This window comes from Dysidea avara, chromosome 2 (genome assembly GCF_963678975.1).
Source record: "Dysidea avara chromosome 2, odDysAvar1.4, whole genome shotgun sequence".
In the NCBI taxonomy this organism is placed as follows: Eukaryota; Metazoa; Porifera; class Demospongiae; order Dictyoceratida; family Dysideidae; genus Dysidea; species Dysidea avara.
In genome coordinates, this window is record NC_089273.1 from 40,618,566 (window position 1) to 40,631,790 (window position 13,225).

At 37.4% G+C, this 13,225-nt stretch overlaps 1 protein-coding gene across 1 annotated transcript; it reads left to right on the top strand.

Moving 5' to 3' along the window:
- The first annotated feature begins 7,350 nt into the window (after window positions 1–7,350).
- LOC136248099 (E3 SUMO-protein ligase ZBED1-like) lies at window positions 7,351–8,994 on the top strand. The gene has a single exon (XM_066039913.1). It carries the CDS (start codon window positions 7,351–7,353, stop codon window positions 8,992–8,994), a length of 1,644 nt encoding a protein of 547 aa, XP_065895985.1.
- The last annotated feature ends 4,231 nt before the right edge of the window (window positions 8,995–13,225 follow it).

Genomic DNA, 13,225 nt, shown 5'->3' on the forward strand with positions numbered 1-13,225 from the left:
CAAAACTGTTATGAAGGTTCTCAACGACATTTCTGAGACCTCACACGGCAAAACTAATCCGCAGTCACAGACAACTGTCAAGGGTCACACAGAAGCCGGCAGTGCATGCACACTCAGCTGAAATCTGACAAACGTACGAACACGTAGTTATGTTTGTCGGGTTTCATAAGTGCTCATAAGTGGGTTGAACACGCCGCTATCAAACGGCGCGTGCGATAACCCGCTCGTTTGCGGGTTTAATAAGTACTCATCACTGTCTGTTGCCTATAAAAAGCATGAGAACATCAAACTGTGTACTTATAGCCAAAGTATCTGAAAATTTGAACACGCCTCATTCTCTCCCTTGCTACTGGAGGTCTGACTCATGAAACCACTACCTTTTACAAACGTCTGGTTTCTCTTTTAATTGTTAGCTAAATGAGTGTGGAGATAGTTACTTGGTTACTCTAGGCTGGTTCCGTTTCTGTCTTTCCTTTTCTTTGCTGTATTCTGCTATTGCCTGTAGTCTATCCATTGTGCCCGATCATCATCTGGTCACTTTGACACAACTCCACCTCTAATGGATCTGATTAGGGTGGAGTCACTTTAATGTAATGATTTGCTTACAGTTTTGTTTACTCGGTACTTGTGAGTTGTATATACAATTTTATACTTTGTATCATTCAAAAAGAAAATCCAAGCACAAATGTACGAATAGAGTCACGTGAGTCTCGTTGTAACACAGTTAGGCCACTTCAGCTAAATTTCTTGCCAAACTGAGCTTCATTACCAACTTTGTCTGTACTTTGGATGGACACAAAGTTATAATGAAAAAAGAAAAAAGAATGTATTACAGACATATGGGAATGCAAGTTTAAGGCAACATAGTGCAGCAGTGAAAAGACTGCTGCTGTTAGGTAGCATCAAAAGTTATCAGCCATCTATTATTAGCTACATGATTTAGCATCAGAAAATCAGGAAAACATTAGTGTTATCACCTAGCAATTTCAGTATTTTATAATATTGCATTTTTAGTACAAATGTACTAAAAATGCCATATTATAAAATACTGAAATTGCCAACTGATAACACCAATATTTTCCTGATTTTCTGATGCTAAATCATGTAGTAATAGCATTATCAGCTTTCAGTGTACAGTGATGGTCATGGGTAAAGGATTCCAATACTCCCTAATATAACGCATGCTTTTGAATAATCTTTGTCTGTGTATTGTGGTTTGCTTTGCCATGCTGTACTGTCATGTTATGTACTCTGTATGTGTGTGCGTATGTATAAATGTAATAATGTTTTTAATTAATGCAATATGTCTTTTATAAGGCAAAATCTTGAAGAAAACTACCGATGGCTCTTGAACTATGATTTTAATGCTATTTGCACAAATTTAACATAATAATGTAATCACGTGATCTCACGTGATGTGAATAATACAACTTTTTGTGGATTGGGAAAAGGGCTGATTAAGGGGGTTGGCACAGTGCATATTGTGGTACCATTGTTCAACCAGCTGATGATGTAGTTGTATCTAGGGTACTCTGCTGATGCATGTCTGTACTTTCATCAGCAAATTATGAACACTTAGCTATAAAATGTTTCCTTTATATATATATATATATATATATATATTTTAAGAAAAAAACTAAAATACCATGTGTTTCAGCTAACTAGCCTACCTGAACTTTTCTATCCAAAGAGTGCTGAATAGCTGGGTTTAGTTAGATTGAGGTCTGGAAGGTTATCTGACATTTCCAGCCTTCATCCTTATTAACAATCACGGAAAGGAAAGTCCGTGCATAGATCCGTAATCTTTGCATTTTATTAATAACTGTAATCTTGCCAAGAAGCCTTACAAGTGTCAGAAAAGTGAAACAGACGAGCAAGAAGTCGATGCTAACAAGTATTCTTTCAAGATGGTAAGTTGCAAAAAATCTTGAAATCTCACACACACTTTGAAATTGCCTATTATGCTTTTTGAGCATTGCTCCAAAATTTCTCCTGTTATGCTCCAATTATTCCCAGTTGTGTCCCATTATGCTCCAAATATTCTCTTACAAAATCGTGTCTTGACTGCTCTATTAGAGTACCTAATGCATCTGTGAACGTTCTATTAGGATGTTTCACTATGTGGTGACTGTTCTATTAGAGTATATCGATCTTTATTTCACAACGTAGATGTAAATTTGATTTTTACCATGCTTGCCCACTATCCCATTCTGCATCATGTAAAATAGGCAAAGTTTCAGCTTCTCTGATAACTAATGCACAAATTTTTTGCCTATTATGCTGGCATTATGCTGATGCTTTTGGCTACCTATTATGCCCCAAATTATGCTGGCATAATCGGCGCAGGCCTAGTGGTACAGCATTTACAGGTTGACTCTCTGTTTGGATGGAAGAAATTGCTTCAGAAGGCTCTGAGCATTTTCTACATGTCTTAAGTAATTAATGTTCTAGCTTAGTTAATGCTACAGAATATGCATACCATGCTCCAATTGTTAGACTAGTGCAATTGTACTCAACACAAAACTGAATTAGACTACTCCAGAGATATTTTGAGTGACCAGGCCATCAGGAAATTTTTGAAAATATATTCTTTGAAATAGCATATTCTTATTGTAACTGCTATACATGATATGCATGATCAATTGATTAACATAAATGTGACCGGGCCTGCAAAAACAGAGAATATGGGCACAAACTACATCATGTCATGCTACAGGTCAAATCTCAGTACTGAAACAGAATACTGGCATTCTGTAACTTGCATCATAAAGCCCATTGCATGTTTGCTAAGATCTGAAAATTTCATTGCCATAGCTTAATAGCACAAAAAAATATGAGTGATGAAAATTTGAAAAGGTAGGCAAAAATCATGTGCCCACATGCCCTATTTTTGCAGGTCCAGTCACAAATGTAAATGATTTAGACCAAGCAGTGTAATGAGAACAGTGGCTATAGTCTGTACTGAAGAGAGAGAGAACCATCATTAGTAATATGTGACCCGGTCTGCGAAAAGGGCTCTTATAGCCTTTCCAATTATCCATGTTTGGCTAATCATAACTCCTAATCTACTAAAGCTATCACCATGTAATTACACCCACAGCTACTGCCAGGTTAGGGTTGTTGAGTGACCAAATCGTAGGCTTGTACCATATTCACCAGTCAAGTTATGGGTTACCATATATATGCAATTGGAAAGGCTATAAGAGCCCTTTTCGCAGACTGGGTCACATATGATGATACATACAATACATTATTAGTCCTCGGTCTCGTGTGACCACAGTCAGATCAAGCAAAATGAGATCTTGTGGGCACGGCAAGGAGTGTGCACGACAAGGAGTGTGCACACGTGAAAAAAAGATTAACAAGAACAGCAACAACAATAACTACAAGACAAAAATTAAGTTAAGTGCTTGGTTGATAGACAGGAGTCTATTATGCTTTTTGTTCTTCCAATTATTCTTTCTGGCAATTCTTTTTAAATGACCTATTATTCCCGAAATTATTCCTGGAATTTGTGCAAAACAACACTGTTAAAATGAAGAGTAACCACAACTCTCAAGGAGTTCCCAGTGTAGGGAGGATTTAACACCTCCGGAGAGTAACCATTACTCTAAAGGAGTAACTGGGGAGTAACACATGCTCTGAAGGTGGTGTCACTTACTCTTCAGAGTGTTGGTTACTCTCCATGGGGTGTTAAATCCTCCCTACAATGGGAACTCTGGTTACTCTTTATTTTTTAACAGTGAAAACATATTAGTTAGAGTTTTACATAAGTGACTGCTATATTAGAATTATGGACTCGAAGTTGACTGCTCTATTAGAGTATAAGTGACTGCTCTATTAGAGTATCTCGATCTTTTCAACCGTTTTATGATTGCACTGTTTCAGTGGTGTATTCAAAAGATTTTCGTATCGCACACTACAACAAAAACTTATAACTTTGGACTAATTATTCCTAGAACTCATCCGATTATTCCGGAATATTCCCTAATTCTTTTCACTATCTATTATTCCCGGAAATTATTCCGGCATAGTAGACGCGTAATAGGCGCGTCCCTATTGGTTGACCAATCACTACAATTCCTGGCCAAGAAAATCTTTTGCGAACATGTCATACATTGACGAGCAGCATTGTCGAAGATCTTTCGGATGGAAGATTTGGTGGTTACACAAAGTTGTACAAAATCAATAAAGTTCTGGATGGAAGAAGGTAGGTAGTGACCAAGCACACTAATTTCAATAGTTTCCAGTGGCGGATCCAGGATGGGACATTTGGGGCAAATGCCCCCCCCCCTTCAAGAAATTGCATACAAGATCGAGATACTCTAATAGAGCAGTCAATTACTCTAATAAAGCAGTCACAATGTTCATGAGGCAGTGTAGCTTACCTATGAAGCTATAAATAGGATTTTATTTTACATAACAGACGTGATATAGTTGGTAAGGATAACTAGCTATTATTGTCGAGAACTTTTTTTTTTTTTTTTTTGGTCTTCAACTGGTTTTCAGTAAGTTTTTTTTGGTCTTCAACTGTTTTTCAGAAAGGTGCCCCCCCTCTTTCCAAACTCTGGATCCGCCCCTGGTTTCATAATAGTTTGGGATCTGTAAGTGATCAAATTCCACAAGCAGTTGATGATACTCAACCTTGTTTTGTTTTCTAGACCTAGCAGATTGAATGTGTTCTGGGTCTAGAGGGCAGGTTAGTTCAAGTAATTAAAGCAACAGAGGGTTTTCCTGAGTTATATACAATGATATCTTGCCTGTAAGGCGTGATCAGTAAGGTAGATGGAATAGTGGCTTGAGGTGCTTCACTAGCTCGTAAACTCTTAAAGTCAGCAAGAACATGAATAGATGGATCGTCACTAAACATTTCTTTGAGCTTAGAGGCCAGAAAGTGAAGAATTTGATCGTGACAGTATGTATATCTCTGTTGCGGTAAGGCAACAGGACAGCCTCCTAGGATGTGAGCTGTGGTAGGACGAGTTGAGTCACACAATGTACACTTAACATCAAATTGAACACACTAACGCCTTAAGTTAACTGCAGTTGGTAAGGTGTTCTATTTGAGTATATTACGATGACTGATCTTTTTGCAAGTTAAAGTAGCTGAAAAGTGATCCATCGAATGCCAGGCTGTGTCACCATGGGTTCTGGCTCTGCTTAGTACTACAGCCATAGATAATACTGTGTGTGGTACAGTAATGCTGTGTAGTACAGTTTGAGTAGAAAATTTGGGGTTCCAAAACTTAGGCCTGCTCAGCTTGTTCAGTTAAGCATTTTTCAATGGTAGCTATGCCACTAGCCTCTTCATCTGAAAATCGGGTGATGTTATTTTGTGGGCCACGCCTACTCCTTTGTGGTTCCTACTAGCTATGGTTATCCTGTGAATGCTATACCACTAGGGTCCTGTGATGAGAAGGTTTAAAGCCAGTGAATACAAGTAGTGAGAAACATGTTTCCCAAAACCAAACTGCTTCAATTGATATCTTGCTAATATGCTAGGTCCTAAAATTTGTGTACACAATGTATCATTGGACATGCAGGTGTTGGTGAAGTGTTGATATGCTCACTGTGCAAAGCGGTGTACTTTAAATGTTTATAATGTTTTTGGTTATTGTTGTGACTTCATACAACTACTTTGTTCAAAACATTATCAGTGCAGGGGCGTAGCTAGAAATTTAAATAGGTGATATAGACCTTGCAACACTTCTGAATAATGCATGCACTCTAGTGTGTAAGTATGCATGCTAATCTGGAGGTAATTTCAGTCCTACTATTATGGTAATTGCAAAGAATATACATGTGGTATATATAGTTCACACCTTGACTTGAGAAGTATAAGCATTGTTATAATACAGCATGTAAAACGTGTCAATCCAGGGGTCTGGGGTATGCTCTTCTGGAAGAGGTAGACCATCTGAGATTGATTGTGCGAGCAATTTAAATATAGTTTAATGAAATTAATACATAAAATTCTGCTTGACTATTGTATTAGAGTAAGTGCTCTATTACGGTGACTGTTCTGTTGGAGTATATCAATCTTACTTGACCAGTTTCTGAGACCTCAGTGACCTTCTGGAGTTGCCCCTGGATGGACACTTACTACACTACTAATTAGCATATAAACTTCTGCTAATACAAGTTTTCAATACATCTAAAAGGTTCAATGTAGGTCTCAGTTCAGTCACCAATAATGGCAATGTTTGGTGAGGCAAGTGCCTCACCTGCCCACATTGTACTTACATCTCTGCAGTGGGTGCCTTCTCTTTGTGCATTCAACAGAGATTAGATACGAAGATCCTAAACAATTGGTTTTAGGATTTTTACTAGATAGAAGATCATAATTTATCATAGTGCTTATGCTTGATAAACTTGAAAGGATGAGAAATCAATTAGCATGGAGTGAATATATGCATGCACAGTGGAACCAAACTCCCTGAATTAAGGACACAATAGAAAAACCTCCATAAAAGGACAAAAACGTTGGTCCCAACAGGTCTGGTTGATACATTTTTTACCTCTGAAAGAGGAAAATCTCTATATTACAGCAAAAAGCAGCCAAAAATTCTGGGTCCCAAAATGTCCATAACAGAGAGGTTCCACTATATCAGCTTCATGTTGTTACAGGTGCTGGAGACATTGATTGTATATATCTTTCTACAGATATTAATAATGTGTGGCTTGTTAGACCACAATTTAGATGAGCTCTTACATAGCTACAATATAAGTGCTTCATTTCTGTACCAAAGAAAGTATTCTAATTATTATTAATGATGTACATTCGTAATAATTCAAAAATAAACTAGGCTCCAGGCCATTGTTCATATCCATGTCCTGTAACTTCCCAGAACTCATCAAGTTTTTGTTTAAAGGACAATATAGTAGGTGGTGAGACTACATCAGATGGTAAGGAGTTCAACTCATTAACAACTTTCTGACTAGTGTTGTAATTGTTAACAATAACAATATCAAAAACCAGTTTTTGTAAGGGATAAAATTTATTGTTAACAATAACAAAACTATAACTAAAAGATTTTTTATAGACAGCAACAAATAATAACAATAACAATAATGGTCACAGAGTTTTTGTAACATTAAGGATTTGCTTTGACAATTAGCTGGTTAAAGTCACTTCCCTTGGTAGTATTTATGATTATAGGATATATCTATGAAAAGCATGCAATTAACTAACCAGGTGGAGTTAGCTACCATGCATTCTGTGAAGGTGTAAACAACACAACAAGCAGATGTACTATGGGATGGGTCAGCCAAGGCATAAATAACTTGCTACCAACCACCTATTTCACTTGTAAATTAAGCTCTAAAACTAGTTGACTTTGAACGATAGCAATGAGTGATCTAGCAGTAACTGGAAGACCTAAAACAAGTCCAGTGTGGGATTATTTCAGCTATGATGAAAGTGCTAAAAAGAGCAAATGTGAAGTTATAACAAATGTAGTAACTAAGACTAAGTGTGCGAAAACCTTCTCAGGAAAATTTAGCACAAACCTAAAGTTGCATTTGAAGTCATCACATAGAGAAGCCTATGATGAAGTAATTAAGAAGGAAAAGCAAAACAAAGAGAAAGAAAATGAAAAGAAGTCATGTACTAGAGCTAATGCTGCCTGTAATTTTTCAATGGAAAGTAATCAACCACAAATCACTACTTTTCTTAAGAGGCCCAAGCTGTATAACAATGAAGATCCTAAATGCAAGGCTATCACAAAAAAGTTATCTATATTTTTAACAGCATCTAGTACCCCTATTAGCTTGGTTGAGGATCCAACTTTCTCTTCACTAATCACAGAATTAGACAGTAGGTACTCTAGGTATATGATGTCAAAGAAGATAGACGAAGTGCTTATAGATTTAAAAGGCAATGTTTTGTCCCACATGTTGCAAGCTAGAAAAGTAAATTTTTGTACTGACATATGGAGCAAGAAGAGAATGACTGCTTCTTTTATTGGTGTCACTGCTCATTTCTTTGCCAGTCACAAGCGTCACAATGTCACTTTAGCAGTGAAACGCATGCCAAGCCCTCATACAGGAGAGGAAGTAGTAAAGATTGTTTTGCAAGTCTTCAAAGATTGGAACATTCCTGATCACAAGATTGGAAGCATAATAACTGATAATGGGAGCAACATGGTGAAGGCTTTCAAAATTCTACAGCTACAACAAAAAGAAAATATGCAAAGTGAAGGTGATGATGAGGAAGATTTTGAATTGTGTGATACAGATAACGTAGATGTATTGGACACTGGCAGCTTAGATGATTCTTTACCTGATCAGGAAAAAACCATCGAAGAATCACATCAACAAGACATGTATGAACAAGAAAGAGAGTTCGATGAAAATGAATTTGAACATGAAATAGCATTTGTTGGATATAGGAGGCTTAGTTGCTTTGCCCATTCATTACAACTGGTTGTCAGTAAATTTGATGAGTGTAGTGTATTTAGACACACCATTAAAAAAGCCAAGAATATAGTAAGCAAATTTAACAAATCAACAAAAGCAACTGAAAAACTGATTGGAAATACTGGCTTAAAACTACTAGGAGATTGCCCAACTAGGTGGAGCTCTACATATCTACTGATTAATCGATTTTTAACAGTCAAGGCTTCTGTTATACAAGTTCTTGATGAGCACAGCTGGGATGGTTTGCAGAACAGCGAATGGAGAGTTCTAGAAAATATTCAAGAATTGCTGCAACCCTTTGCAGAATACACAACTCTGTGTAGTGGGGAAGAATATACCACTATATCATCAGTTGTACCTATTGTAGTAGAATTACAGTATCACTTGGAAGAGATGTCTACAAAGCCTGGAATGGCTACCATATCAAAAAGGTTGAACAATGAGCTGAAAAGCCGTTTTGATAAATATGTGAATCCCTCTGCAGCTGGATTTGATGTGTATTACTTAGTTGCAACATTTCTAGATCCAAAACAGGGGCGGATCCAGAGTCTGGAAAGAGGGGCGGCACCTTGCTGAAAAAAGTTAAAGAGCAAAAAAAAAAAAAAGGTCACAACAATAATAGCTAGTTATCCTTTACCAAATATATTATATCACGTATGTTATGTAAAATAAAATCCTATTTATAGCTTCATAAGTAAGCTGCACTGCCTCAAGAACATTGTGACTGCTTTATTAGAGTAATTGACTGCTCTATTAGAGTATCTCGATCTTGTATGCAATTTCTTGAAGGGGGGGGGGGGGGGGGGGGCATTTGCCCCAAATGCCCCATCCTGGATCCGCCATTGCAAAATACACGCTAATTTTGAATGATCAACAGACCACAGTGGTAAAGGCACATCTTATGGTTGCATTGAAAACTGAAATATCAAAATTTACTGACACCACCCTTGAGTCAGGAAGCACAGAAACTGTGTCTGTGGTAGCAAATAGTGATGAACAACCTCCTCTAAAGAAATTTCGTCACTTATCCAGTATCATAAGCCAAAGATTACGAGAAGCACACCAGGTTGACAAAAGTATAGCTGCAACTACTGCTGAAAGTGACATTGAGAGATTTTATGAATTGCGGTTCAACATACCAACGCCCAGTAAAAAAGATGCTCTTACATTTTGGTTAGAGCTGGAAACTACATTACCAAATCTTTTTCGCTTAGCAGTAGACTTAATGGTAGTACCTGCGTCTAGTGCTCCAATAGAACGCACCTTTTCTATAGCAGGGTACTGCTGTATTGGTAGACGCAATCGTTTAACCAACACTAATTTACAGAGAGAAGTCCTGATTAAGGCTAATGATCAGTACATTTAATACATGTATACGTATAGAATATGTAATTTACCTTTGAATGTAACAATAACAATAACAAATATTAACAATAACAAATATTAACAATAACTAAATTGTACCCGCTGGTAGGGTCCGCAATCCGAAAAATCAACTTCTACAAATCAATCCCTCTACCATTGTGGGATGTTCATTGTAGTATCCCATTGCTTGATCCACCATGAAACCGGAGGCACGATTGTTGTCTTCACGGAAATATCATTTTCAGTATCTCACAAGATGCAAGATTTATTTTTAAAATTTCGTGCTCCACACAAAGGACCGGATGAAACTTGCTACTTAGCCAAATCGTATCCAGAGTTGTTGTAGTTGAAAACTACGCATAGAAATAAGTAAATGATTTGCTGGGTGCCCGGCACAGGGTTGCTTCCTTTGAAAAAACATCCAAAGAAATACGAAGTTTCGAATTCAAACTGCCCTACCACCCAGGGCAAGAGAAGCCAACTATTCCTCATAGTGTTTCGATACGGTTAGGTGCATGGTCTGTCTATGCTGTTAGTTTGGAAAAGATCTGAGACTTCTCACCATCTGGGTGACGAGCGTCAAAATTTTCTGCAGCATCAAAGAATTGTGTCGCGCTTTCTAGCCATTTCCAGCGCTTTTGCAGCCACAACAATCATCAATTATAGACTAAAACTATGGTAAAAGATGTCCCTGAACGTTTGGTAATAGCGGTTGTCAATTATTGTTTCATCAACAGCTTCCACGCCTCGCTCTAAGCTATGCATCAAGGTAGGTAGCAAAATCGTCCAATTTTGACTTCACCTCTCACGCGCCACAGCAGCTTCAAATCTTCACTAGATCACCCTACATCACCATTATGCTTCAAAACATCCCAAAACAAACCGAAAAATGCACAAAATCTTTCATTTTTGATTCGAGCTGGGTGGAGCTCCTGGTGAGCTGCTGGTATACTGCATCATACGAAATCACAGAATACCAACTACTACACTACCAAACGTTTTGAACCATCTTTTATCATCATTCTAAACAAAATTAAGTGGCTAGTGTGGCATCAGAAGTACTGGAAAGCACTTTGGTACCATTGAGAGAATCCCTTGAAATGACGCACGAAAATTTGACGTTCTTCACCCAGATGGTGAGAAGTCTCAGATCCTTTCCAGACTAACAGCATAGACAGACTATGCATCCAACCTTATCACATCACTATGAGGGAGAGTTGGCTTTTCTTATCTTGGCTGGTAGGGAAGTTTGAATTTGAAAATTCGTGTTTTGTTTTCTGCTTTTTGAGAGAAAGCAACCCTGTGTCGGTAACCCAGTGAATCATTTGCTTATTACTGTGCGTACTTTTGAACTACATTAACTCTAGATAATACCTAGCTAAGCAGCAAGTTCTATCCTGTTCTTTGTGTGGAGCACGAAATTTTAAAAATAATTTTTGCATCTCACGAAATACTAAAATCGATAGTTCTGTGAAGACAACAATCGTGCCTCCGGTTTCATGGTGGATCTGGCAATGGGATACTACAATGAACATCCCACAATGGTAGGGGGATTGATTTGTGAAAGTTGATTTTTCGGATTGCGGACCCTACCGCTGGCTTCACTGTTAACAATTAATAACTAAAACTAAAAGTATTTTGTGAAGCTCTACAATAACAACAACAATAACAAAATTTAGAATGCATTACTATTACAACACTATATTCTGACTAAAGAAATTTGCTCTCATTTGCAGTCTAGTTGGTTTTTTAAAAAGTTTCAAATAGTGGCCTTTGCATTATAAGAAATTAAAATAGTGGCCTCTTGTGTGGTGTACAGTGCTTAGTGTAAGATTTAGACTGGTCAATATTGTAGTAGCTGTTCAATAGTTTATAAGTCTCAATGAGGTCTCCACATTTTCTTCGATAAGACATGGAGTAGATTATCAGCTCTCTTCATATGGAAGCTAGGATAGTCTGGGGACAAGTTTGGTTGCTCTTCTCTGCACTCTCTCCAAGGTGTCGATGTCTCTGGCTATAGTATGTTCACATTGAGCAAAACAACTAAAAATTAAAAGTGGATTTTTCTCAACAGAGTTAACATTTCAGCCTACCAGATGATCATTGGTCACAGCAAAGGTGTCAACAACAGACACGTACAGTTTGGCTCCATTACAAGTTTGGGAAAGAGCTGCAATGGATAATGTACGTATATGGCTTCCCCATAGGAATGTATTGTGAAAATTTTGATTGGCTGTAAATATTATGTCAAACATTTGAACAAAAAGATTTTGAAATATTTTTAGCGGGTAGAGCAATACTCCAAATGAGATAAATTTCAAGATCGTGTGTAATTGCATCCATAAGTTATTAAATGTTTTTGAGGATTCAGCTCAATGTGAACATACTATAGGCATGGACAACAAAGTTGAAAACAATACTCCAGGTGGGGTCTTACATAGGTCTTATACAAAATGATAAACAACTCTTTAGAAATCATTGTACAAGTCCTTTTAAAATGAAAGTCAGTTTCTCAGTGTAAAATTGTACGCAGGTCAGCCTTTGCATAAAAACTATCAATAAGTGGAACTTGAAAAACTTGAAACAGAAACCAGAGAATTCGAAGTTAGGACATGAATGTTATAGTATATACATTTGATTCATTCATTCTATTTATTTATTTATTACTATTATAAATCAGAATTGAATCAGTTTAGCTCAGCTTATCAAATTACTCATCAACAAATCATTGATTTATCTCAATTTACTACCCCAGTCAATACTTGATCTTGGTGATTTGCACAGTATCAATCAATTTACTGCATCTCTTTCTCCACTGATTATAATAAAGCCTTTGCAATTTCTTTCCCAATGAAACTAATTATGCAGATACATAGCATTATAATACCCAACTACATGAATACTATTCATTATTCCCAAAGCAACTGAATGCACATTCCAACAGCTACTAGGAACACTGAAAACTAACAAGTGTAGTACATGCTTACTATAAATACTCTCTTTGTGTAGTTCAGTGCAAGTTGAAGTTGTCATTTATTAACTACTGACTAAAGACCAATCTACTGGCTACTGCTACTGGTGACTTTATAGCTCAACTCTTTTCTATGATGATCACTGCCAAGCTAGCTATACTGACATTGTCAGCAATGCTGGTCAGTGCTACTGCGTACTGCCAAAATATGGTCAAGGAGTGTAGTATGTTGAAGACAACCTGTAGTCCTGCACTGATCACCATCAGCAGTTGCTGTGATCTCACCAGCTTTCCACTAGCAGCAGCTTCTTCTGGTGTCTACCAGATAACAACCAACCGCAGCCAGATTTGTGGAAGAGATTGATTTGCCACTTCTCATGTCTACTGTCATATGGCCACTCTTGATGGTGGGTGGATTGTTATACAGAAAAACAAGAGGGGCAGTACAGCTGATTTTAACACCAAGATTTG

Coding starts and splice junctions, on each gene's coding strand:
- LOC136248099 (XM_066039913.1), top strand. CDS start 7,351: ATGAGTGATCTAGCAGTAACTGGAAGACCTAAAACAAGTCCAGTGTGG.